At 48.9% G+C, this 26,133-nt stretch overlaps 2 protein-coding genes across 2 annotated transcripts; one reads left to right on the plus strand and one right to left on the minus strand.

The window, feature by feature from the left end:
- Positions 1-278: 278 nt before the first annotated feature.
- On the plus strand, positions 279-11,951 carry prepl (prolyl endopeptidase like). Its single transcript, XM_084470399.1, has 15 exons — positions 279-476; positions 1,107-1,235; positions 1,308-1,374; positions 3,351-3,504; positions 3,829-3,917; positions 4,179-4,305; positions 5,561-5,777; positions 6,288-6,479; positions 6,818-7,108; positions 7,260-7,435; positions 8,422-8,638; positions 8,855-9,004; positions 9,919-10,045; positions 11,206-11,294; positions 11,839-11,951. The coding sequence occupies exons 1-15, from the start codon at positions 378-380 to the stop codon at positions 11,902-11,904; spliced, it is 2,190 nt and encodes a 729-aa protein (XP_084326525.1). The 5' UTR covers positions 279-377; the 3' UTR covers positions 11,905-11,951.
- An 81-nt stretch (positions 11,952-12,032) lies between these two features.
- slc3a1 (solute carrier family 3 member 1) lies at positions 12,033-25,807 on the minus strand. The gene is made up of 10 exons (XM_084470998.1): positions 25,251-25,807; positions 23,834-24,013; positions 22,511-22,656; positions 21,901-22,026; positions 20,916-21,035; positions 19,827-19,951; positions 19,286-19,487; positions 15,580-15,762; positions 13,115-13,240; positions 12,033-12,634 (listed from the first exon to the last, which is right to left on the minus strand). The coding sequence occupies exons 1-10, from the start codon at positions 25,690-25,692 to the stop codon at positions 12,209-12,211; spliced, it is 2,076 nt and encodes a 691-aa protein (XP_084327124.1). The 5' UTR covers positions 25,693-25,807; the 3' UTR covers positions 12,033-12,208.
- Between the last annotated feature and the right edge of the window lie 326 nt (positions 25,808-26,133).

A 26,133-nucleotide genomic window follows, 5' to 3' on the forward strand; every position in this document is an offset into this window, starting at 1 on the left:
TCAGCTCATCGGAGACATGCTAGTGGATCGCGGATGTCATCGTTCTGAGCGGGGCCATACAAACACGTGGTGCCTGTATCTGGGATTGATTACTTCTGTGTAGAATCATGCCCGCGTCATTGCCGGCTTCTCTGTCACTGTTTCCTGCACGTGTGTTTACATGTACAATACTGCGTCGTTGTAGCCTGGGTATTACTCTTGTTTTAAATATAACAGGAGGAATACGATGTGAATAACTGAAAACAATTAAACGAAAGGGGGAGGGGGGTGGCGTTTTTGTGCCGTAAGAAATTCTGTTTTATATCTGGAAAAAAAATACATGCTGTAAAAGCGACCCAGTAGTACGGCTAAAGAGAGCGTTTAGTGAAGTACGAGCAATGAGCGCTTTATTCAGTCGCTTTGGCTCCTTTACTCGTCTTCGATTGCGCCCGTTTGGGCTCTGCAGCAGCACTCCGCCTGCAGCACACCTGTACACGGTAAGGCTGAGGGGGTGACACCCCCACGCTGCTCCAGCCTCGGGTTTAAGTTTACACAATTACACTCTGAAAAACATCATCTTCACCCTGGGTAATGTCTTCAGCTTTGGTTAGAGGTGCACTATTAAAACAAATGTCAAATATGTGTTAATTCCAATTTAAATACAATTTCTGTTTAAGATATTAACATGTTGGGAACATGTTACAATTAGTTTATCATATGTGGAAAACAAAACATTGACACACACACACTGTGTGTGTGTGTGTGTGTGTGTGTGTGTGTGTGTGTGTGTGTGTGTGTGTGTGTGTGTGTGTGTGTGTGTGTACGTACGCACGGTTAGACCAGCTGTCGGTTTAGGTTTACACCATAACACCGCTTTACTAGACTGGCGAAAACGTTACCTCATGTATAATGTAGGCTTGTTTCTAGTTACACCACGGACAAATTTGAGCCATGTATGTACAGCAGGACCACAGCGGGTGTAGCAACATGATACTGGTCACGGTGGACAGTTCATCTGTATGGAGCTTGTTTCTTTATTGGCTGCATTGCGTTGTAGTAGTGCATGTCAAATAACATTGTGGTCAACACATCAGCCTCATCCATGATAAAGTGTTGTTTGATTCCAGGGCCCTTCAAAACAGATGGCTAGGTGCAGGAACCCTGACCTCAAGAAGTATAAGAATCTTCAGAAGAACTTTAAAAGAAGACTGAGGGCATCATACAGCAAGTTTACCGATTTACAAGACGAATCAGCGGTACGATTTTGGATCCGGCAGCAATTCACACTGTAACGTTCTTCATAACTTCATTATCTTATTATTTGACAGATCTGTGGACGCAACTATGTGTATTCCGTGGAACGTGAAGGCATCTACAGAAGGCAATGGAGGCAGAGTAAGTGCATGACTCCACAACCATGTTCTTGTTGTCTTCTACCATTCATGTTTAGTTTAGTTATTCCTATTCCCCATACATCCCATAGATTAAAGAGAGTGCCTCAACGGCGCGTCCATAGGGTGATCCTCTCCCTGGGCATCACACTCACCCCGGGCCCATATTAGATCAACATTGGCCACGTTGTGATGGGCCTCACCCGGCTATGGTTCTGATGGAACGGGGGGCCAGACGCCACAGCAAAAGAAACATGAGCAGAATCATCTGGTCCCATGCCAAACATAATCAAGAAATCGGTTCCACTCCTGTGCCACCCAATCACTGCGAACTTTGGGCTTTACGAAATTGTAGATGCATAATACACGTAGATACAATTAGACTAAAATGTAGATACATCTTCTGTCCCTCTCCTCCCCCTGACCTTCCCGGCTTTGCTCTTGTCTGTCTCATCTCGTCTCGTCCAGCCTACTGTCTTATACTTTGAGAGACTCTCTCCGCACCGCTCTCCAAACTTAAATCATGGAATTGATCAAATGGTCTCTCAACGCTATTGACACCGTCTTCTCGACGAGAAGCTCGGGTTCGGGGGAACCTGCCCGTCCTACCGGAACGTTCGCAGCTGGCTACACGATGGACGGCGGGGAGAGGTGGCGAGTCGTGTGCGTGGCGGCTCTTTCCGTGGAGGACGTTGAAGACCTCTACATATTCAGAACTACAGTATATTCGCAGGTCTTTTGCTGATTGGAGTAGGCATGGCCCGGATTCATCGGAAAATGAAGGATATGAGGTCAGCTGTTCAAAGCCCTACAGGGCTGCCCGTCATTGAAGCGGTGGGCAGAGCTGTCAGCACTCAGCCTGTGACTATGAAAAGCAATACGGATAACATCATGGAGAAGCTCACGGCTTTGCAAAGGCAAATAGATCGTTCTGGAGTCCGGAATGGACACAGAGTAGTCGTGTAAATTGGAATGCGGCTACTCTCCCTAAAACCAAACAACCAAAATCTTATCTCCTTTCGGCCCCCCCAGCCAGTGCTGGCCTCAGCCGAGGCCACTGCTGGAACAACAAGTCCCCCGGATGAGCGCTGCAGCGAGACGCTCTCTTTGTGCCCCCCCACTCCACAGACACCTGTTGATTGTTGACTCTGTCTGGGACCTGATCAAGGTTGTCTCCATGGCAACATGCTGTGCTATCGCGATGACATCCTGCGGCTGAGACACCGTGGTTGGGATGTCAGGCGAAGCGACTCTCCAGGCCTACACATACACAAACTCTTACATAGATACACATATGAAATCACCCCCCCCCCACTACCCCCGTCCCACGCCTTCGCCGCTTTTTTACCCCCACAGTCTGACAAGACGGGTCTGTGTCCAGTGCTGCACAGTGGCTGCAGGACTGGATGGCTGCTTGCCTGCACTGGGTTACCCCCCCCCCTCCCCCAACCCCCTCCCCTGTTGCAGGTCGTGTGTTTCCATGTTGTAGGTGTACTGACTTATGTGCTTATGTGCTGCTGTGTTTTTTCCTGTGTTTATCTCCATCTCACTGAAGATGCAATGCATTTCAGGCAAAAAATATACAATACTTTGTTTTGACTTTAACACTTTTTCTTGAATACCGTGTGCCAAAAAACAATCAGGAAAAAAAAAAAAATTATCTGCGTAAAATTTTTTAACGCGTTATTTTTTCTGTGATTAATTAATTGAAATTAACGCATTAATTTGACAGCCCTAATATATATATATATATATATATATATATATATATATATATATATATATATGTATCTATGTATGTATGTGTGAATAATACATGTATCAATAATAATCTTTATCCCTTTGGCTTTTACACTGTTCTCCATTTGTGCAATGCCACGGTCCTGGTATTGCATCTCCTATTGGAAAATAAAGATGTATACATTTAAGGAGTGAAAGAAATTGAGGCCGTGGTCTATTAAGATGTTCCTCCCGCTCCAGATGAGGCTGAGCTGCTGCTGGATCTGGAGCAGTGCTGCCCCGGAGGGCAGGACGGCGGAGAGAGAGGGGGCTGGGCCGTCCAGAGAGTGCGTGTGTCCCCTTCAGAGAGGCACCTCGCTGCTACCATGAAGAGCTCTCAGGGAGAGCAGGCCAGGTAATCAAACACAGAACACATCGAGGAGAAATGCATCTGGATCTTTGATGTGAATTATTTTAAACATATAGAAAAAGTGTTGAACTCTTCTGTTCTACTGGGCTAACTATTTCATGCTTTATTCGGATATTGTACTTGTGCTTTTGAAACGCAACACCCAGAAGCATTCCCCTCCCTCTCTCCTCCCACACAAGTGTTGCTCTCCTCACACCTGTGTTTGGAAGGCAAGATGGATTCCCTGAACCAATCAGGGAAGAGACCCTCTGATTGGTCAGAAATGAGCGGGAGCGGTCTAAAATGGAGATGCTTGTTGCCTGTGCCCAGGTGTGTGGTGGTGAAGCAGGCTGACGCGGCCTCCACTCAGAAGGATCTCTCAGACGTCGTCCTCACCCTGCACAATGTCTTCAGCTTTGGTTAGAGATGCACTAGTAAAACAAATGTCAAATATGTGTTCATTCCAGTTTTAGTAACATTTCCGTTAGATATTAACGTGTTAGGAACATGTTGAATTGAGTTTATTATACATTGGAAACTCTGTGTGTGTGTGTGTGTGTGTGTGTGTGTGTGTGTGTGTGTGTGTGTGTGTGTGTGTGTGTGTGTGTGTGTGTGTGTGTGTGTGTGTGTGTGTGTGTGTGTGTGTGTGTGTGTGTGTGTGTGTGTGCGCGCTCGCGCAGAGTGGGCCAATGACGAGGTCCTGTTCTACACGACTCAGGAGGGTCTGCGGTGCAGCCGTGTGTTTAGCGTGGACCTGACGTGCGCCGCAGCCGTACCGAGGCCTGTGTTTGAAGACACAAAGCCTGAGTGAGTAGTCACATGAATTGCATGCCGTGTGGGGAAAATGTTTAAAGATTATAGATTAAGATTGAGGTGGGACATTTGGAGTGGCCAGCCAGAGTGAGCTAAAATCGGAAAGGTATCCAATCGAAGCATATCCCTACGCTCTCTTCAGGCCTCCCTCCAAGGCCCTACCGCAAAACGAAGGACTAGCTCACCGGCTTTAGCAATAGGTAGCCTGGAAACCGGAGTGGTCTGCTAGCTGGTGTTTCATCTGCTCTGACACGCGTCTGGCCCCCCTCCCGTTCAGACAGAGCTCCGGACCTGGCCCGGGTTGGGCCAATGTCTGGTGTCGCGCACGTTTCTTCTTCTCTGGTCTCTCCAATTGTGTCCAGAGGCATTTTGGTCGGCGCTGGGCCGCTCGTTCAGAACACCTCGTGGAAATCAAACATGAACGGAGAGGGTCCAGGCTGATGTGCATTTGCTAAACAATCTGGCGATGTCAGGCTAATATGTGTGCCTTGCTGAACACTGCAGCCATATGCGCAGCGTGCATGCGAGTGTGTGTGTGTGTGTGTGTGTGTGTGTGTGTGTGTGTGTGTGTGTGTGTGTGTGTGTGTGTGTGTGTGTGTGTGTGTGTGTGTGTGTGTGTGTGTGTGTGTGTGTGTGTGTGTGTGTGTGTGTGTGTGTGTGTGTAGGATTGGTAGGTTGACCCAAAGGCAGGCCTTCCAATCGCTTCATTCTGGCCTAATGTGATGAATGGGCTGAATTCCAATCCTGCGATGGCCACAGAAACCAGAGTCTGTTCTTGTTTTTGTCAGAGCATTTGATTTATTGGTTAGTAAGTAGGTAGGTTAGACGGTGTCGTGGCAATTTATTTATGAGCTGTGCATCCAGGACAGGTGAAAAGTAGCACACAGTAGTTGTAGACTATAAGAGCGGAGTGAGCGGCGATCCGAGCGTCAGAGTTTTCCACAGTTTTCCCGCCCTTGCAGGAACGCTACCATCATGGACAGCAGATAGTTAGTGAGACCATAAAGGAAGCAATGAGGCATCGAACAAAAGGTCCTTGTGATCATACGGCCGCTTGTTGCTGGGAAAAAGATGAAAAGGATTAACAGAAAGGCATCGTCATCATTTCATTCGGGCCAAATGAATGTAAACAGAATTGAACTGTGTGTGTGTGTGTGTGTGCGCGCGTGTGTGTGCGTGTGCGTGTGCGTGTGCGTGTGTGTGTGTGTGCGTGCGTGCGTGCGTGCGTGCGTGTGCTTCCCCACCCCAGTGTGTTTGTAGAGGTGGCCCGTTCTAGAGACGGGAGTATATTAACCATCAACTCCAGCAGTAAGACGGATTCGGAGGTGTGGCTCATCGACGTGACCACGCCTACCTTAGAGCCCATCCTGGTGCAGCGCCGCCTCCCGGGGCTGCTGTACCACGTGGAGCACTGGAGGGGCGGGCTGGTCATACTGGCCAACACGGGCCCTGGGCAGGAGTACCAGGTACCACACAGCTTGTCCGCTTATGGTGAGCTTTCAGCACCAGCGCCATCGCCAGTGTATTCCCACTACCTACAACCCTGATCCTCGGGAACCAACCAGACCCTGACCTCTCATAGCGCATCCAATCAGATCACAGCTTTGTTTGACTTCTAAAACCATCAGAATCGGAAAAAACACACACTTTCTTCATTTCTGAACGTAAATGCACCTCTTTAGGATTTTTATCAGTAAACATTTCCTGGCTGGCTATATTTCTAAGATGAAAGCTTTTCTGGATGCACACCATATGTACACCATATGTACACCATATGTACATATGGTGCGCACCATATGTACATATGGTGTGCACCATATGTACACCATATGTACACCATATGTACACCATCATATGGTGGATGCACACCATATGATGCACACCATATGTATATCCTTAAAAGCATATACCATATGCTTTTAAGGAATGGTTTTGTCACATATTGATCAGGTGTCAGTGATGGCGTCTCCCTTCAGGTGCTGACGGCGCCCCTCTCAGGGCCCTCTCTGTGCTCCTGGGTGCCTGTGTACACGCCCTGCCCGGGCGTGACCCTCAAGGACATGGAGGTGGCGGGCGACCACTGCGTGCTGACCACCAGAGAGGCCGGCGGGGGGCTGGCTCTGGCCGTGGCTCCGTTAGCCGGCCCCGTGGGGGCACACCGCGTCCCGGTCAGTGGTTGAGCACCGCCGCTCCGCTAGCACAGTGGTGTGTGGTTGTGTGTCACCGTGCACGTTGTCGTTCTGACGCAGCTCCGTTCCTCTGCCAAGATGAATGCTTTTGTGTTTGTGTGCGTTTCTTATATATTATTGTATATCTGTTGAAAGACCTGAGTAGACTTTGTTTGAGAATGTAGCTCAAATCCTTCCTTGGTGTGTGAAGGTAAACGTGTTTTAAGGGGATCCGTTTTCTTTTGACTTGCATCTGGTGTATTATTGAGTTGACTCGCTGTGTGTCTGCTAGGTTTAAACGGCCCTGGTTCACCCCCCCCTCCCCCCCCTCCCTCTAGCTCCCCCTGTGGGCCTGTTCCTGTGAGTCGCGGCGGCCGGGCCCCGCCGACCCCCGCCACGCGTTGCAGTTTCTGCTGTCGTCTCCAGCAGACCCCCAGGAGCCCTTCTCCTTCTGCCCCAAGGGCCAACTCCTATCATCCCCTCAGGAGGGGGGAAGGACCCCCCCAGAGGGAGGGCCTGGTGCCGCGTCCACCACCACCGCCACGCCCTCCCTCTGGGGGGGAAGGACCCCCCCAGAGGGAGGGCCTGGTGGCGGTCGCGGCACCAAGCGTCTGGAAGTGCAGAGCCAGGTAAACACTCTGTTTACGACGTGTGCATGGGAAGCCAGACACCTCGGGCCCCGTCACCAATGTGTGTTAGTCTAGAAGCTCCTGGCTCATTTTCTAACGCCATGGGGTGCCATCTCTAATATCTCTAATATCTCTGACTCTACGTCTCCAGGACGGCACCAGGGTCCCAGTGACTCTGTTCCACTCCGTGGCTGCAGGGTGTCTGCAGCGGGCCCCCCTGCTGGTCCACGTGTACGGGGCCTACGGCAGGGACCTCAACATGCACTTCAGTCCAGAGAGCAGGCTGCTGCTGGATCTGGGCTGGGTCCTCGCCTACTGCCACGTCCGGTAACCCCTCTGACAGAGTCACGCTTCACCGCTCACACACTGGGACCTCTTCCACCTCTCACCCACTGGGACCTCTTCCACCTCTCACACACTGGGACCTCTTCCACCTCTCACACACTGGGACCTCTTCCACCTCTCACACACTGGGACCTCTTCCACCTCTCACCCACTGGGACCTCTTCCACCTCTCACACACTGGGACCTCTTCCACCTCTCACACACTGGGACCTCTTCCACCTCTCACCCACTGGGACCTCTTCCACCTCTCACACACTGGGACCTCTTCCACCTCTCACACACTGGGACCTCTTCCACCTCTCACACACTGGGACCTCTTCCACCTCTCACACACTGGGACCTCTTCCACCTCTCACCCACTGGGACCTCTTCCACCTCTCACACACTGGGACCTCTTCCACCTCTCACACACTGGGACCTCTTCCACCTCTCACACACTGGGACCTCTTCCACCTCTCACACACTGGGACCTCTTCCACCTCTCACACACTGGGACCTCTTCCACCTCTCACACACTGGGACCTCTTCCACCTCTCACCCACTGGGACCTCCACTCTGACCAACTGAGACTAAATCCAAAAATAGTGTCTTCTTAATTAGCTTATTGCAGTTCTTGATGGGAAAGGCTGTGTGGTCCACGTGGACTTTAGGAGTCCAGTGGACTGGGGGGGTCCAGTGGGGGTCCAGTGGACTGTGGGGTCTAGTGGGGGTCTAGTGGACTGTGGGGGTCTAGAGGGGGTCTAGTGGACTGTGGGGGTCTAGAGGGGGTCTAGTGGACTGTGGGGGTCTAGTGGGGGTCTAGTGGACTGTGGGGGTCTAGTGGGGGTCTAGTGGGGGTCTAGAGGGGTCCAGTGGACTGTGGGGGTCTAGAGGGGGTCTAGAGGGGGTCTAGTGTACTGAGCGGGTCCAGTGGGATGAGATCAGATGAGCGCTAACGTTGGTGACTCTATGGTCTCCCTCTGGACCAGGGGCGGAGGGGAGCTGGGACTGTCCTGGCACAGACAGGCCCGCGCGGAGGGGAAGCGGGCCGGCGTGGAGGACCTGCGCGCCTGTCTCCTGCAGCTCCACTCCCGGGGGATCTCCTCCCCCTCGCGCTCGGCCATCACCGCCCGCAGCGCGGGGGCGGTGCCAGTAGGGGCGCTGTGCAACACCGACCCACACCTGGTCAGAGCAGTCACACTCCAGGTGAGGGGGGGGGGGGGGGGGGTGTGTGTGTGTGTGTGTGTGTGTGTGTGTGTGTGTGTGTGTGTGTGTGTGTGTGTGTGTGTGTGTGTGTGTGTGTGTGTGTGTGTGTGTGTGTGTGTGTGTGATGTAATATGATGAGGTTGATACAAGAAGAACATGGAATCTGACGAGCTCTTGTTCAGACTCTCTCTCCCCCCCCCCCCCCCCCCCCCCCAGGCCCCCTTCCTGGAAGTCCTGGGGACGATGGCGGCGGGCGGCGGGCCCCTGAGCGTGGAGGAGAGGGCCGAGTGGGGCGATCCCACCGCAGACCCGCAGCACCGACTCGCCATCGCCTCCTACTGCCCCCTTCATAACATAGCCCCTCAGGTTCACACTATGAGCTGTGTGTGTGTGTGTGTGTGTGCGTGTGTAACATGGTTAATGTGTGTGTGTGTGTGTGTGTGTGTGTGTGTGTGTGTGTAACATGGTTACTGTGTGTGTGTGTGTGTGTGTGTGTGTGTGTGTAACATGGTTACTGTGCGTGTGTGTGTGTGTGTAACATGGTTACTGTGCGTGTGTGTGTGTGTGTAACATGGTTACTGTGTGTGTGTGTGTGTGTGTGTGTAACATGGTTACTGTGTGTGTGTGTGTGTGTGTGTGTGTGTGTGTGTGTGTGTGTGTAACATGGTTACTGTGTGTGTGTGTGTGTGTGTGTGTGTGTAACATGGTTACTGTGTGTGTGTGTGTGTGTGTGTGTGTGTGTGTGTGTGTGTGTGTGCATAACATGGTTACTGTGTGTGTGTGTGTGTGTGTGTGTGTGTGTGTGTGTAACATGGTTACTGTGTGTGTGTGTGTGTGTGTGTGTGTGTGTGTGTGTGTGTGTGTGTAACATGGTTACTGTGTGTGTGTGTGTGTGTGTGTAACATGGTTACTGTGTGTGTGTGTAACATGGTTACTGTGTGTGTGTGTAACATGGTTACTGTGTGTGTGTGTGTGTGTGTGTAACATGGTTACTGTGTGTGTGTGTGTGTGTGTGTGTAACATGGTTACTGTGTGTGTGTGTGTGTAACATGGTTACTGTGTGTGTGTGTGTGTGTGTGTGTGTGTGTAACATGGTTACTGTGTGTGTGTGTGTGTGTGTGTGTGTGTGTAACATGGTTACTGTGTGTGTGTGTGTGTGTGTGTGTGTGTGTGTGTGTAACATGGTTACTGTGTGTGTGTGTGTGTGTGTGTGTAACATGGTTACTGTGTGTGTGTGTGTGTGTGTGTAACATGGTTACTGTGTGTGTATGTGTGGACAGTGTTACCCCTCCATGCTGCTGACGGCCTACAGTGATGACGGCCGCGTGCCCCTGGCCGGGGTCGTCCAGTACGCTGACAGAGTGAAGCGAGCTGTCCACACACACTTCACCGCACTCCACGGGGCAGGCAAGAGTCTTCATCTACACACAAAGTGTCTTCATCTACACACAAAGTGTCTTCATCTACACACATCTACGCACAAACGTGCATGTACAACATGCAGAACAGGGTAAAGCGTCTTGCTGTTCACAAGGTCAGCAAACAGAGCATTGCCACACCTTTCAAATGTGTCATTGCCAGCAAGGCACCGTTTTAAATGTTACCAAAGTAATCGGTAACGTTTTGACTGTCATTTCAGGTCTACTAAACAGGGCAATAATAGATCAGTTTTCCCACAAGCCTGATAATTACAAACGCTTTCTGTTTACGTGGTCCGCACGCACAGACCTTTGTTCTCCCGTGAGCATATCCAAATACAATTTGGTGTAATTTCACAGGGAGTCAAGAGTTTAATGTAAATGTCGAAGTCATCTCCCAAGTGTGGAGTTAGCTCCTGCGGTAGACCGCTCTGTTCCTGGATTTCAAAATGTGTTATGCGTGTGTCAGCAAAACGCACTTTTCCCCTGACCATTCCAGACGGTCTCTGTTTCCCTCTCACTTATAATCTCTTTCCAGCACATTGGCTCTACCTCTTTTTACACCAGACTCTAATTCCCCGCCTTCCCTCTCCCAATTTAAATGCACACACACAATCTCTCGCTCGCCCTCCCTCCCTGGTAGACACACCGCCTGCCTAAATGTTTGTGTGTGTGTTGGTGCCTAATCTCTTAGCACTCTCTGGAGTCTTTGATAAAGTGCTGATGGCTTCTCTGTGTGTGTGAGAGAGAGACACACACACACACACACACACACACACACACACACACACACGAGGGAGTGGGCTGATCCATTAGCATGGTAAAGAAAAAGTGTATCAGAGCAAGAGAGATTAGACGCCTCAGACTTGGAGCTGTCAAGGTCAAGACCGCAGTTGTGAAACAGGCTGTAGCAGAGAGGGGGGGGGGGGGGGTGAGTGGGAGTGGATGAGAGCATGGTGGGCAATATCAGACGGGTGATTTGAGAGGAGAATGGAGATACGGTGGGAGTGAGTTCGGAATTGCGGTGGTTGGACGGAGAAAGGATATAGAGGGAGATAAGAGTAAATGTCAGTAGGAAGTTGAAAGGATCGCAGCACTGATTCTATTCAAATCTCTCCCTCCCGGTTCCCCCCGTCTCCTGCCTTGCAGAATGTGAACGAGCTCCGAGGGTGGTCCTAAACGTCCAGCCGGGAGCAGACCACTTTGGACCCAATCACTTTGACTCGGTGCTGGAGGAGGTAATTGACTCGGGCCGCTCTAATGGCTTAAGGAGAAGAGTCATTGGGAAGCTTCAGTAATTGCTATTATTTGTGACCCCTGTCAAACTGGCAGGAGGCGCTCACACCGGAGAGAGGCGGCTGAGGGAGAGTCTCCGACACTCGCACAGCTGAACCACACCTCTCTCGGCACCACTGCCCTGTTTACATTCACACTCTCTACTCTCCCTGTGAACTCAGTGCTTCAGCACCTCTCAGCTGTTGATTCCCACTGCTGTCAGCCACCCCAGCCTCACTTAAAGTAGGCCTTAGAATAATCCTACATGTTTCTAGATGTACGTGTTACTCAAGTTACTCAGCGCTGCACATGATGAAGTCCTGATTTTGAAGGGGCTTCAGTGAGGTGCCGAAGTGGAAAATGATGAAGTGGAATACAACCCGTTCGTGGAAGCATACGAAACTCCTTCCTTTGAAGAAGCAGCATTAAGTGTTAAAAGGGGTCATGCTCGAAATACAGTAGCTCGTAGCTTGTCATGTATGCCTTGTACCTTCTCTCTCCTTGTAGAGTGCCCTGCAGATGGCCTTCCTCTATACAGAGCTGGGCCTGGACTCACCCAAGAGGAGGAGATAGCCTCCATGCTCAGAGCGCTGTGGAAGAGACCAGGACACGAGGACTGTGCTGCCCTGATCCACAGTAGCCTTTATTCACTAGAATGTGACGTGACGCCATTATCCACAACAGCCTTTATTCTGTAGGTTGTACAATGACCTTTTTATTTAACCTGAATATTCAAACAGAAATGACTATTCTTTTTACATTCAAGTAATAAAAAAAAACAAAAAAACATTAGAGTGCTTATAATTCGCGCCGCACATCTCTTCCACCCAGTCGACTGTGTGTACGCAGCCCGCCGCCGTCGCCACGGCGTCCAGCGCTAGCACTGATACAGCAGGTTGACGACGCCCAGGTAGCAGGCCTTCTCCGAGACGAAGCAGCGCGCGCCGGGCCGCGCGTGGTAGCGCCGCGCGCCCGAGTACTGCAGCAGCAGGCCCTCCCCGGGCGCGCTCGGGAGGGACGCCTTGTGGAGCCGCCCGCCGCCGCCGCCGCTGCTCATGACCACCGTCAGCCAATCGGGGAGCTCGGCCACCGACGACAGGTCGGTGACGGCGGCCTCCTCGCCGAAGTTGAGCAGGACGAGGAAGGCGCGGTCGAGGCCGTCCAGCTCCCGGACGTAGGAGAAGACGCGGGCGTCGGCGTGGACGGGGCAGAACCAGCCGCGCTGCAGCGGGAGCTCCGTCTGCCGCAGGCGGCTCAGGAGGCGGTACTGGGCCAGCACCGAGCCGCCGTCCCCCCGCTGGGCCTGAGGACCGGGACCCGCGTTAACTAACGGACTCATCTGAAGTCGCTTTAGAGAAAAGTGTCTGCTGTGTGTAACTTCATGCTATGCTAAACGCTAATACTAGCACACCCACTCTTCATGAGTGCCCTTCATTGTTTGTGAAAATGTTTCAATAAAAACAAAATGTACGCGGCGTGGCACGTCTGACATCAGGATGTAGGTAGATGATGTGGACAGCTGGTTTGTTGCAGAGTGTGTCAAATGTTGCAAAGAGAGCAGAGGTTGGCCACTGACGATGAGTGTGTGGTGGCAGGCTGGTGTGGCCGGTGTGAGGCCGGAGGAGAGAGCAGCACCGACCAGCCCCACAGTCCAGTCACCCTGCCTCCAGGTGAGGCTGCTTCCACCAGCCGTCCACCACACTGTTTCATTGTTTGTCATATATGAATCATTGTTTTCCTCTCAAAGTCTTACCAAGTGTAAAATAAACACAAGTGTCCGTACCTCCACGTTGACGGTGCTGTAGTCGGGATGGACAGGCAGCCAGGTGGCGTTGGTGACGCTGTTGAACCCTGCGTTCATGTCCCCGGTCCACTGCATGGGCGACCGCTGGGGGTCCCGACCAGCACTCTGTCACAGAGACACTGGTCAGCCTGAGGACACTGGTCCATAGAAGGCTTCAACTGACTGATCCTCATGTAACGTTTAGACCCAATGATCATCATGTTTAGACCCAATGATCATCACGTTTAGACCCAATGATCATCACGTTTAGACCCAATGATCATCACGTTTAGACCCAATGATCATCACGTTTAGACCCAATGATCATCACGTTTAGACCCAATGATCATCACGTTTAGACCCAATGATCATCACGTTTAGACCCAATGATCATCACGTTTAGACCCAATGATCATCACGTTTAGACCCAATGATCATCACGTTTAGACCCAATGATCATCATGTTTAGACCCAATGATCACGTTTAGACCCAATGATCATCATGTTTAGACCCAATGATCATCACGTTTAGACCCAATGATCATCACGTTTAGACCCAATGATCATCACGTTTAGACCCAATGATCATCATGTTTAGACCCAATGATCATGTTTAGACCCAATGATCATCATGTTTAGACCCAATGATCATCATGTTCAGACTTAATGATCATCAAGTTCAGACTTAATGATCATCGTGTATAGTCTTAACTAAATTAAAATGTGTATCCACATTTTATCCCAACAAACTGCCTCTTTGTTTGGGCTTCAGAGATGTAATAATTCTGGTGCATTTTGGGGATGGCCACTACCTAAAAATGTATTCATATTCATAGCCTATGTATGTTAATTGAACCAACATACATTAATTTCATATTTTCCATGCCCAAATGCATTTTTAACATGTCTATACTCTTGTTAAACCACAAACACAACAACAACAAAGAAACAACAACAGCCACATGAGTGATTGGTATTTTTTTTCAAAGGGCTCACATACATCACCATTCAATGATGGCATCATCATTAATGTGTGTGTGTTAATGTTAACGTTGGGCCACAGACAGTGGCCCAACATCAGAGGGCTGAATATGGTCCCACGTTCACACAACGCCCCCGCAGACGCTTCCACGCAGTCGGGAACCTTTATGCTCCTGTGTCGGGTATTAGTGAGCGGACCAATCACAGCCCTTGCGGCTGCGTCGCCTCGACGGAAGGTTACAATTTTTGGGAGGCGCACGTCAGGCCCTCGCGGTGGACACAAAGGAGGGTCCGCAAGGACGTAAGGGGTCCGTGACCCCCTTGCGTTGCGTGAACGCGGGACCATAATCAGCCCTTAAGTGCAACAGCTAGCATTATGTTCAGTGCAGTTGTAGTAGTTGTACTGGTGACACACCATCCCTGATCTACAGTCTACCGTACAGCCTGCTGATCTACAGTCTACCGTACAGCCTGTTGATCTACAGTCTACCGTACAGCCTGTTGATCTACAGTCTACCATACAGCCTGTTGATCTACAGTCTACCGTACAGCCTGTTGGTCTACAGTCTACCGTACAGCCTGTTGATCTACAGTCTACCGTACAGCCTGTTGATCTACAGTCTACCGTACAGCCTGTTGATCTACAGTCTACCGTACAGCCTGTTGATCTACAGTCTACCATACAGCCTGTTGATCTACAGTCTACCGTACAGCCTGTTGGTCTACAGTCTACCGTACAGCCTGTTGATCTACAGTCTACCGTACAGCCTGTTGATCTACAGTCTACCGTACAGCCTGTTGATCTACAGTCTACCGTACAGCCTGTTGATGAACAGTCTACCATACAGCCTGTTGATCTACAGTCTACCGTACAGCCTGTTGGTCTACAGTCTACCGTACAGCCTGTTGATCTACAGTCTACCATACAGCCTGTTGATCTACAGTCTACCGTACAGCCTGTTGATCTACAGTCTACCGTACAGCCTGTTGATGAACAGTCTACCATACAGCCTGTTGATCTACAGTCTACCGTACAGCCTGTTGATCTACAGTCTACCGTACAGCCTGTTGATCTACAGTCTACCGTACAGCCTGTTGATGAACAGTCTACCGTACAGCCTGTTGATCTACAGTCTACCGTACAGCCTGTTGATCTACAGTCTACCGTACAGCCTGTTGATGAACTGTCTGGGTCAGGTAACCATCTCTTCTCACAATCCTAAATAATATCACTGTAATCTTCAACTGTATTCCTGAACACTTAAATAATCAGGTCAGACTCCCTCTTATTACTGTTGATCCACTGTTATCCACCACCGCCTGACACTAGTGAGAGAACGTGTGTGTGTGTGTGTGTGTGTGTGTGTGTGTGTGTGTGTGTGTGTGTGTGTGTGTGTGTGTGTGTGTGTGTGTGTGTGTGTGTGTGTGTGTGTGTGTGTGTGTGTGTCAGTGTGTGCTAGTGTGTGTGTGTTAGAGCCACTGACGGGGTCGTATTTGCCGGCCGGGTCCTGTATTTGGCCGTGGGGCACGTGGATGTTCTCCATGCCGATCTCCTCTCCGTAGTAGGTGGTGGGCGTGCCGGGCAGGGTGAGCAGCAGCATGTTGATGACGCGCGTGTAGCCCCGCCCAGCGCTGGAGGCGATGCGGCTGTTGTCGTGGTTCCCCACCTGGAGACGAAACGGTGGGGGGGGAGAGAGAGAGAGAGAGAGAGAGAGGGTTCATGGATGGTTACTGCGGGTTATTCTGACTTGATGCCAGGTCGTCTCAAGCCTTGCTGAAATTAAATGTAGTTGTGGAATGAAACAGTTTGGAGCCAATGTACATCGAAGTACTCTGGAAATAATGACCTGGTACTGCCAGAGGACTTGTGGCCATCAGGAGAGAGATGGACAGCACCGCTATTCTGTATACGTCACAAATGAGGTCCCACTGGTAGTGGATGAGGTGCTCCCCCACACACACACACACACACACCGTCACTACGGTAACACAAATGAGGGCCCCCCCCACACACACACACCGTCACTACGGTAACACAAATGAGGTCCCACTGGTAGTGGATGAAGGCTCCCCCCCCCCCACACACACACACACCGTCACTACGGTAACTTCAGGGGTCTCGGATAAACCCTACATCAATTTAGCAGAAAATGTAATTTGTATTAAACAAACAAGCACTTCTTTAATTCAACAGTATAAATAATATACTTAATGCTAAACAAGAGCCATATGTAGGCTTAGATATTTTTTACATTCCTCCCTGACCTTTAGCCGGGTTACACTAGGGTACACTAGGGGTACACTAGGGGTACACTAGGGTACACTGGGGTACACTGGGGTACACTAGGGGTACACTAGGGGTACACTAGGGTACACTAGGGTACACTGGGGTACACTAGGGGTACACTGGGGTTACACTAGGGTACACTAGGGTACACTGGGGTACACTAGGGTACACTAGGGGTACACTAGGGGTACACTGGGGTACACTAGGGGTTCACTAGGGTACACTAGGGTACACTAGGGGTACACTAGGGGTACACTAGGGTACACTGGGGTAAACTAGGGGTACACTAGGGTACACTAGGGTACACTGGGGTACACTAGGGGTACACTGGGGTTACACTAGGGTACACTAGGGTACACTGGGGTACACTAGGGTACACTAGGGGTTCACTAGGGTACACTAGGGTACACTAGGGTACACTAGGGTTACACTAGGGTACACTAGGGGTACACTAGGGTTACACTGGGGTACACTAGGGGTACACTAGGGTTACACTAGGGTTACACTAGGGTACACTAGGGTTACACTAGGGTACACTAGGGTACACTGGGGGTACACTAGGGTACACTGGGGTACACTAGGGTACACTAGGGGTACACTAGGGTACACTGGGGTACACTAGGGGTACACTAGGGTTACACTGGGGTACACTAGGGGTACACTGGGGTACACTAGGGGTACACTAGGGGTACACTAGGGTTACACTAGGGTACACTAGGGTACACTGGGGTACACTAGGGTACACTAGGGGTACACTAGGGTACACTAGGGTACACTGGGGTACACTAGGGGTACACTAGGGGTACACTAGGGTACACTAGGGTTACACTAGGGGTACACTAGGGTACACTAGGGTACACTAGGGTACACTAGGGTACACTAGGGGTACACTAGGGGTACACTAGGGTACACTAGGGTTCACTAGGGTACACTAGGGTACACTAGGGTACACTGGGGTACACTAGGGTACACTAGGGGTACACTAGGGTACACTAGGGTACACTAGGGTTACACTAGGGGTACACTAGGGTACACTAGGGTACACTAGGGTACACTAGGGTTAGGGTTAGAGCTGCTGCAGAAACAAGAGATTGTAGCCTGTTTATTTTATTGTGACATTTCCAATACTAGTAAAAAATAACTAACCCTATTTTTAAATATATTATTAATATTTTTAGGTAAATATAGTATGATGGCTTGTTCTTATTTAAAAAATGTCTTTGCGTTCCATCGTGTTTCCCATCTTCCCGCTGGTTCTAAATAGTTTGTTCTGTGAGTTCCCGTCACACTCGGCGTACCCTAAGCCGTGGTGCCCACTCCCCCCCCCCCCCCCCCCCCCCCCCGCTGGCCAGGGGCTTTCTGCGGGGATGCTCGTGGATTAGGAGGCGCTGGCACTCGCTGCTCAGCCGCTGCACGTGAATTCATCAACGTGGACCTCTTGCATATAAAGTTCACCAAAGGTCTTGATGACAATTCATTTTAGCGGTCCACCTAAAGTCAAAGGTTTGAACCACTGCTCTAGCCTACAATGCTGCGTGTCCAATACGCAGTTAGCCTGGACGCCGTGCTGGGTCAAAATACTTATGGCCCATATAATAATGAAATGATAGGAAATAAGCACCCTTCCATATTGCCATCCGATTATTGTGATTATCATTAGTGGTTGGGATGCAAGAAATACCAAAAACGTTGAATGGAAATCCCGGTCCAATCTCAAGGAGTTCTTGTCTTAAGCGTTTGTGCTCTTCGAGATAAACCCAAAGGGAAGGTCTGTTTAACCTGTGCGGCTATAGGAAGGTTTGCGTTTACAAACAGAATAGCTGCACGCACAGCCAGTGGGAATCAAACCGTTTTGTAATAACTCCTGTCTTCACATAGAAGACCACAGCGGTGTGATCAATGTATAAACGCTATTGTACAGCCTGATATTGGAGCGATACAACGCTGTTCCCAGAGAGGAATGTGTTGTTTTTCTTTTGCATATTAATGTAACGTAGCTGTTTGTTTGTAGGGTCAACTTACTATCACTGACTCCAAGACTATCATTTGACTGTATAAATAAATGATCATTTGATGCATTAGTGGTTTGAAAGGTCATTATTGTATCTTTCCATTTAACGTTTTGTTTCATTCGGTCGCTGGACACAGTCTGTACTATCTGGTGAGGAGGCCTCAGCCATATTTTACGTTAGTCATCCGATTCATAAACTAATTCTGTATCATTTTTAAACATCCTGTATTCACATAAACCCTCATCTACATCATTCAGATCACAGAATATAGTCCCGGTTATGTTTTGTATCCCATCCCCTTCACTTACTGGCTTTATTTTTCTTTATTTTTCCAAATAACATCATATCCCATCTAGCTGTATTGGAATATCTATAAATGCACTGTAATAATCATAACGGGATTATGGTATATGGCAAGTTGGGCACGTGAAGACACATGCATGAGAATCCTCCTTTCACAGCGATAACAGAATCGCAATAGTTCTCACTGAATCATCAAACACTGCATGTTGCCTGAGTCAGTCTGATGAGGGAATGAGAGATTGCCATTTCCAGAGGTGAACATGTTTGTTTGTCATTCTTTTGCATATTAATGTAACACAGCTAATGTTTGTTTGGAGTGTCATTCAAATATCACTGACTCCAAGACTATCATTTGACTGCAGAAATAAAGACAGAACTGGCCCTCTAGTAGTTCTAAAAAAGCTTAGAAAGCTTGCTTTAGTGAGCGGAGTTACTAAAGAAAATGTAAAAACTTTGTGATTTATGAACTTGGCTTTTCGTGGTTCAGTTGTTAATCATTTAATCTGCATGTGACTTTTAAAGGGTCAACTTAGTAGATGGTTCAATCTTTTGAACTGAAGGGATTGACGGCGGTTGAGGTTGACTGACCACCCAGTTGGGCCACCGGCCAGCGGGCATGTGGCTCATCCAGAGCAGCACCAGCTGCTGCACCCACAAGCCGCTGGGTTTGCGGGGCAGGTCCAGGAGGTAGAAGTTAAAGGGGAAGTCGCTCTCTTTGACCAGCGGGCTGCCATAGTACATCATGGTCTTGTCCACCTCCTCGTGATCATATGACTCCGTCACCATGAACCTGAAGGAACAACATTTCCCTTTTTTAACAGATAAGTTAAAAAGCATTTGGGGGAATTTGAAAATGAATCCTGTAAAGCTCAAATCCAACCAGGTCCATCCTGAATTCTTCATATGTGTGTGTGGCAGATGAATGCCACCGTACAGTTCCATGGTATCGACAGCGTTATGGAGCATGTTGATACCATGTAACTGTACTGTGTGTGGCAGATGAATGCCACCGTACAGTTCCATGGTATCAACAGCGTTATGGAGCATGTTGATACCATGTAACTGTACTGTGTGTGGCAGATGAATGCCACCGTACAGTTCCATGGTATCGACAGCGTTAGGGCCTCACCGGTATCTCCCGGGCTCCCGGCTGTAGACGTCCAGCTCGGCCCTCCACTCCTGCAGCAGCGGGTGGAGCCCCAGCTGGCTGGTGGTGTAGTCGTGGTGGAGCTCCCACTGCGAGGGGAAGGCCTCCTACAGGGGCAGAGCAGGTGGAGCTGAAGGGTTGGGCTATTGAACAAGTTTAAAAAAAATTATAATTTGGTTATCTTTTTGTTATTGAATTGACGGTTAACCATTAAAAAAGGAAAAAGAAAGAAAGTTTTTAAATGAACTAACCATAGATGTTAACATATAAATGTATGACGCACCATAACTATCAATCTTATTACATTTCAATGGGTGACTAACCATAACTATTAAACTCTCTAAGACTGTTGATCCAGATTATTATTTGCTTGCCTACCAACGTCTGCAATAGAACTGCATGTCAGTCAAATATGTGACGGTCAATATAATCCACTGAAATATGCTTCTGTTCTGCTATATCTCTGTGGACAAAGCACTGTCATCTTCACACTGCAACAAATTGTCTTTCTTGTGGAGACCTGCATGGGAGAATGTGAGTCCTCAGAACAACCAGTTCTTTAAGGAGCTCACTTGCAACATTGTCAGATTTTCATCGTTTAACAAGATAACAGTTTAGTGTACTGTAAAAGATACCAAAGTTCATGTTTTAACTGACTGTTGCATCAGGATTCTTTCTATAGTGAAAGGATAGCTGTAATAAAAAGTACACTGGGGAATAATTAGATTACTGATTTATCTAGATAATTGATAACATGCGGTAAAAACGTTCCGTATACAGTGTTAACAGTAACTAGAAAATGCATTTCCTGGAGAAAAAGCGGCGAGTAAATGTTTGTTTTTCATTTCAAAATTGACTCGATTATCAAAATTAGATTCGATACATTTTCTGTCTATTGTCTCATTGATTAATCATTTGATTGTTTATCACCTCATTGAATTATCGACTCATCGTTTTAACGATTTGGTAACTCGGCCTCGATGAGTAAAGAGAGCGCTATTTTGCAGGCACAGCTGTAGAGTGAGCGCCAATCAAGGTCAGAATGTGGCAGGTGGTTGTGGTGTGGCTCACCGGGGGGTTGCTAGGGTCCGTCAGGGGCTCGCTCCTCAGGTGTGAGGCCTCCAGGAGCCGCTTCACCGCGGCCATGCGGAACCCGTCCACTCCCTTCTCCAGCCAGAACCTGAGAACGTCCTTATGACGACAGACAGCCACACAGAGCCCTTTAGAAGAACCTGAGAACGTCCTTATGACGACAGACAGCCACACAGAGCCCTTTAGAAGAACCTGAGAACGTCCTTATGACGACAGACAGCCACACAGAGCCCTTTAGAAGAACCTGAGAACATCCTTATGACGACAGACAGCCACACAGAGCCCTTTAGAAGAACCTGAGAACGTCCTTACGACGACAGACAGCCACACAGAGCCCTTTAGAAGAACCTGAGAACGTCCTTATGACGACAGACAGCCACACAGAGCCCTTTAGAAGAACCTGAGAACGTCCTTATGACGACAGACAGCCACACAGAGCCCTTTAGAAGGTGCAGGTTCAAACAAGCAAGTGGGAGGAGGGGTGTGGAGGAGGATGCTTTGGATAGTTTGATGGTGACAAAATGACACAATAATGCTAATTGTTCATAATAACATGATCATTAATTGCAAGATAGCCTTGCATGTACATGAATAACACGCTGAAGTTGCATTCACATCTTCCTTTACATCAAAATGTCTTTATCTTCATTATTCTGCTACAAAGGGAATCAGGAATAATGTCTACACACACACGCACGCGCATGCACACAATCTCACGTTAGCTCAAGGTTAGGTTGCATGGGATAGCCGGTGTGTGTGTGTGCTCACTGTACGCTGTGTGTGTGCAGCAGTGAACAGAGAGAGGATTATCGACTAAAGGAAATGGTTAACTAAGTGACCATCAGCTGTTATGTCTGATGCTCATAATAAGGCACATAAAAGATCAAGTCACAAGTCAATATAAATGAATTACAAATAACAACAGCACATGGAGGAAGGCTGCCTGCCTCGGAAAATAACTCACAATCATCTCCCGGCGGACCTGCGGGTTTCTGAAGTTGAGGTCTGGCTGCTCTTTGAGGAACTGGTGCAGGTAACACTGGCCTCTCACCTCGTCATACGTCCACGACGAGTTGCCAAACACACTCACCTGCAGAGAGAGAGCGAGAGGGCCATGACAGAGTTAAGGTCGGACAGGAGGGACGAGAGTTCAGCTAGACTCTGCATAGCCACCCCCTCCCACCCCTCCTACTTGTTGTGTGTTGTACGCCCTGGCACTTAATGTACGCACTTATTTGATGTCGTACTTATTTTTAGTACTTAATTGTGTAGCATCTTATCCTAGCTGCCTTTGTTGGATACAGGGAATGGGTTAACCTAGCGATTGTTAGTGCTTTGCACTTGTTTCTATGAGCATCCTTAACGTACCGACATATATATATTGTTGTTTCAACTTCTTTCGTCAAATGTACTTTGCCTTCGCTTTGGATAAAAGCGTCTGCTAAATGCCCTAAATGTAAATGTAGAAGACCCGACAGATCATAGGCATCAGTAACGCAAGGTCCGATTTACTGTGACTCTCCGATCCTTCCTCCACAAAGACATAATACAGACGAATGCAAGAGGATGTCTACCCAGTTGTTGGGCCTTGGTGCAGTGGCGTTGCAGTCGGTCCAGATATAGTAGTCTTTGTAGTGCTCGTCTCTACTGCGGCTGAGGTTAAACCAGCGGTGGCGGTCGCTGGTGTGGTTGGGAATAAAGTCCATGATCAGCTTCAATCCTAGAAGTTGGATGAAAAAATCGAATACAGGCCATTCTGAAAGGTCCATTACATTGTGATACAGAAACATTAGAACAAGCTTTGTTGCCGTTAGATGATTCATTTACATTCTGGGCACTTTTATCCAAAGCGACTTACAACGGTCCATACACATATTCACAGCTCGTCAGCAGTGAGGCCACCTTCACCTCACTTTCCTTTTTTACCTTCCATTGACCTGAATCAAGCTACAAGGTGAACACAGGCCTAGTGCGCCGTCACTTTGACATTTGGTCCAGTACACTACATTACTGTAGAACCAGGACTCAAATACAGTACATTACTGTAGAACCAGGACTCAAATACAGTACATTACTGTAGAACCAGGACTCAAATACACTACATTACTGTAGAACCAGGACTCAAATACACTACATTACTGTAGAACCAGGACTCAAATACAGTACATTACTGTAGAACCAGGACTCAAATACAGTACATTACTGTAGAACCAGGACTCAAATACACTACATTACTGTAGAACCAGGACTCAAATACACTACATTACTGTAGAACCAGGACTCAAATACACTACATTACTGTAGAACCAGGACTCAAATACAGTACATTACTGTAGAACCAGGACTCAAATACAGTACATTACTGTAGAACCAGGACTCAAATACACTACATTACTGTAGAACCAGGACTCAAATACAGTACATTACTGTAGAACCAGGATGCCAATACACTACATTACTGTAGAACCAGGACTCAAATACAGTACATTACTGTAGAACCAGGACTCAAATACAGTACATTACTGTAGAACCAGGACTCAAATAAAGTACATTACTGTAGAACCAGGACTCAAATAAAGTACATTACTGTAGGACCAGGATACCAATACAGTACATTACTGTAGAACCAGGATACCAATACACTACATTACCGTAGAACCAGGACTCAAATACACTACATTACCGTAGAACCAGGACTCAAATACAGTACATTACTGTACGACCAGGACTCCAAGCGACTACATTACTGTAGAACCAGGACACCAATACACTATATTGACGTAGAACCAGGACTCAAATACAGTACAGTACTAGTGGAACCAGGATATGTATGGTGTCATTTGACACACACACACACACACACACACACACACACACACACACACACACACACACACCTCGGTTGTGCATCTGGGCCAGGAGCTCCTCAAAGTCCTGCATGGTCCCAAACACGGGGTCCACCTCCCGGAAGTCCTCCACGTCGTAGCCAAAGTCCCTCATGGGCGAGCGGTAGAAGGGCCCGATCCACACCGACTTGATGCCGAGGTATTCAAAGTGAGACAGCTGCCCTATGATACCTGTTCACCCAGCGGACACAAGTACACATAGTCAAGGTAAGTGTGTGTGTGTGTGTGTGTGTGTGTGTGTGTATAAAAGTGTACATGGTAAGCGTAGCCGTAGAGGAACAGAAAGAGGCCAAGTTACTGCGACAAGGGGCTCCTGGCTGTCTCCAGTGTGGAGGAACCAAGAGGCCCGTCTGGTGGCCTTTTGGTGAAGTGGACCATTCATTGATGACCACGAGTTCTACACTTAAAGGTGATTTCCAGACACATGGCAGCAAAATTCACTCTTGTAAGGAGATAAGAGGTTTTTTTTTTACTTTTCTATATATTCCCACTTTAGTAGCCCTGTAAAAGTTATTGACATGCTTTTTTTTTCTTTCTGATTGCTATAGACACTTATAGCCATGCCCATTCACCCTAGGAAACTTTCAGTCCTGCGACCCCGTGCCAAGACATGATGGATTCTTCTCCCATCTCCTAACAGGATGACAGCTGTGTGCCTCCATATGTTCCTCCGTAAGACGTCCCGCCACACAGATCCTCTCTACAGCGCGTTGCTCCCTCAACTGTCCTCCAACTGTTCCCAGTGCCACCAGAAAGACATTGACTGACAAACTATGAACCCATGACACATAGGGTCTTCATTCCTCTCATTCAGATATTATCATACGAACAGCATGTAGGCAAAAATAATATATTCAGAGAATAATGTTATCATAGTTTATTAACAGGCTATAATAATCAATGTTAATGCTTGACCTTAACCTAGATCACCCGTCTCAAAAAATGACCAACGATCACTTGTTAGTAACATTGCAAATGCTATCATCATCTCAGGTTGTGTACAGGGGAGAGTGTACATACGTAACCGATACAAAAGAACCACATTGGATCAGTTAATCCTATTAAGACTGACCAGTGCCATAAGGCTTAATTGAGCTTTAACCATGAGTGTGTGTGTGTGTGTGTGTGTGTGTGTGTGTGTGTGTGTGTGTGTGTGTGTGTGTGTGTGTGTGTGTGTGTGTGTGTGTGCGTGCGTGCGTGCGTGCGTGCGTGCGTGTGTGCGTGTTTCATAGGAATGTGCAAGCGTTCGTGTGTTTTTTTGTGTTTGTGTGTGTGCATGTGTGTTTTTAGTTTTTGCATTTGTTTGTGTGTTTTTATTTTAGGCATTCGTGTGTGTGTTTGATTTTGATTTGGTTTGATTGATAGAAACCCATGAGCACAGTAGCCTACAGTATGACAATAACTCCACCTTTGAGGTCCCCGACGCCGTCGCCGTCCGAGTCCTTGAAGGAGCGGGGGTAGAGCTGGTAGAGCGGGGACGCCCGCCACCAGCCCAGGCACGGCGGGGACAGCGCGATGACCGTGACGGTCAGCGCCACCAGCGCCAGGACGCACAGGATCAGGAGCCAGAACAAGACCTGCCGGGGGACTCGGTACCGGGCCTGGCTGGAGTACAGCAGCAGCACCTCTTTGGGCATCCCGGCGTACGGTTTGATCTGCGTGTACTCGGTACAAGTGTCCTGCTGCCCTCCACCTGTTGGATCCGCGGACGAGGCGATGGACTCCCGGTTCTCCTCGGTCGAGCCCCGGTTCCTCTCGGTGGAGTCCCGGGTCTCCTCGGCGCCATGTTCCGTGAAGCCCGGGTTGCTGATGCACTCCTCGAGCTCCACGAAGTCATTTCCATTGGTCATGTTGAAACAGAATACGTCAAATAGCGATGAATTATTCGGCCGGCGTTGTTAGTTATCCCAGTGCACTTCGGTAGCGAGAACTCCGGTGTGTTTCAGCCTAAAAACGCCCATGACTCTGTGAGGGTCATAGTGCAGAATCTCAGACACGCACTACCGAACTGAAGCCGACATGTGCCTCTCGCATGAACGCGCTGCGCGCGAGTTAGTGTGGAATGTGAAACACTAGAGACATGGGACAACTCAGTCACTAGTTCACAAGAGACACCAGAGAAATGGGGCAACTCCGTCACTGGTTCACTAGAGACATGGGGAAACTCCGTCACTGGTTCACCACCAGAGACATGGGGCAACTCCGTCACTGGTTCACTACATGGGGCAACTCCGTCACTGGTTCACCACCAGAGACATGTTACAACTCCGTCACTGGTTCACTACATGGGG

This window comes from Micromesistius poutassou, assembly GCF_964030765.1.
Source record: "Micromesistius poutassou genome assembly, chromosome: 7".
NCBI lineage: Eukaryota > Metazoa > Chordata > Actinopteri > Gadiformes > Gadidae > Micromesistius > Micromesistius poutassou.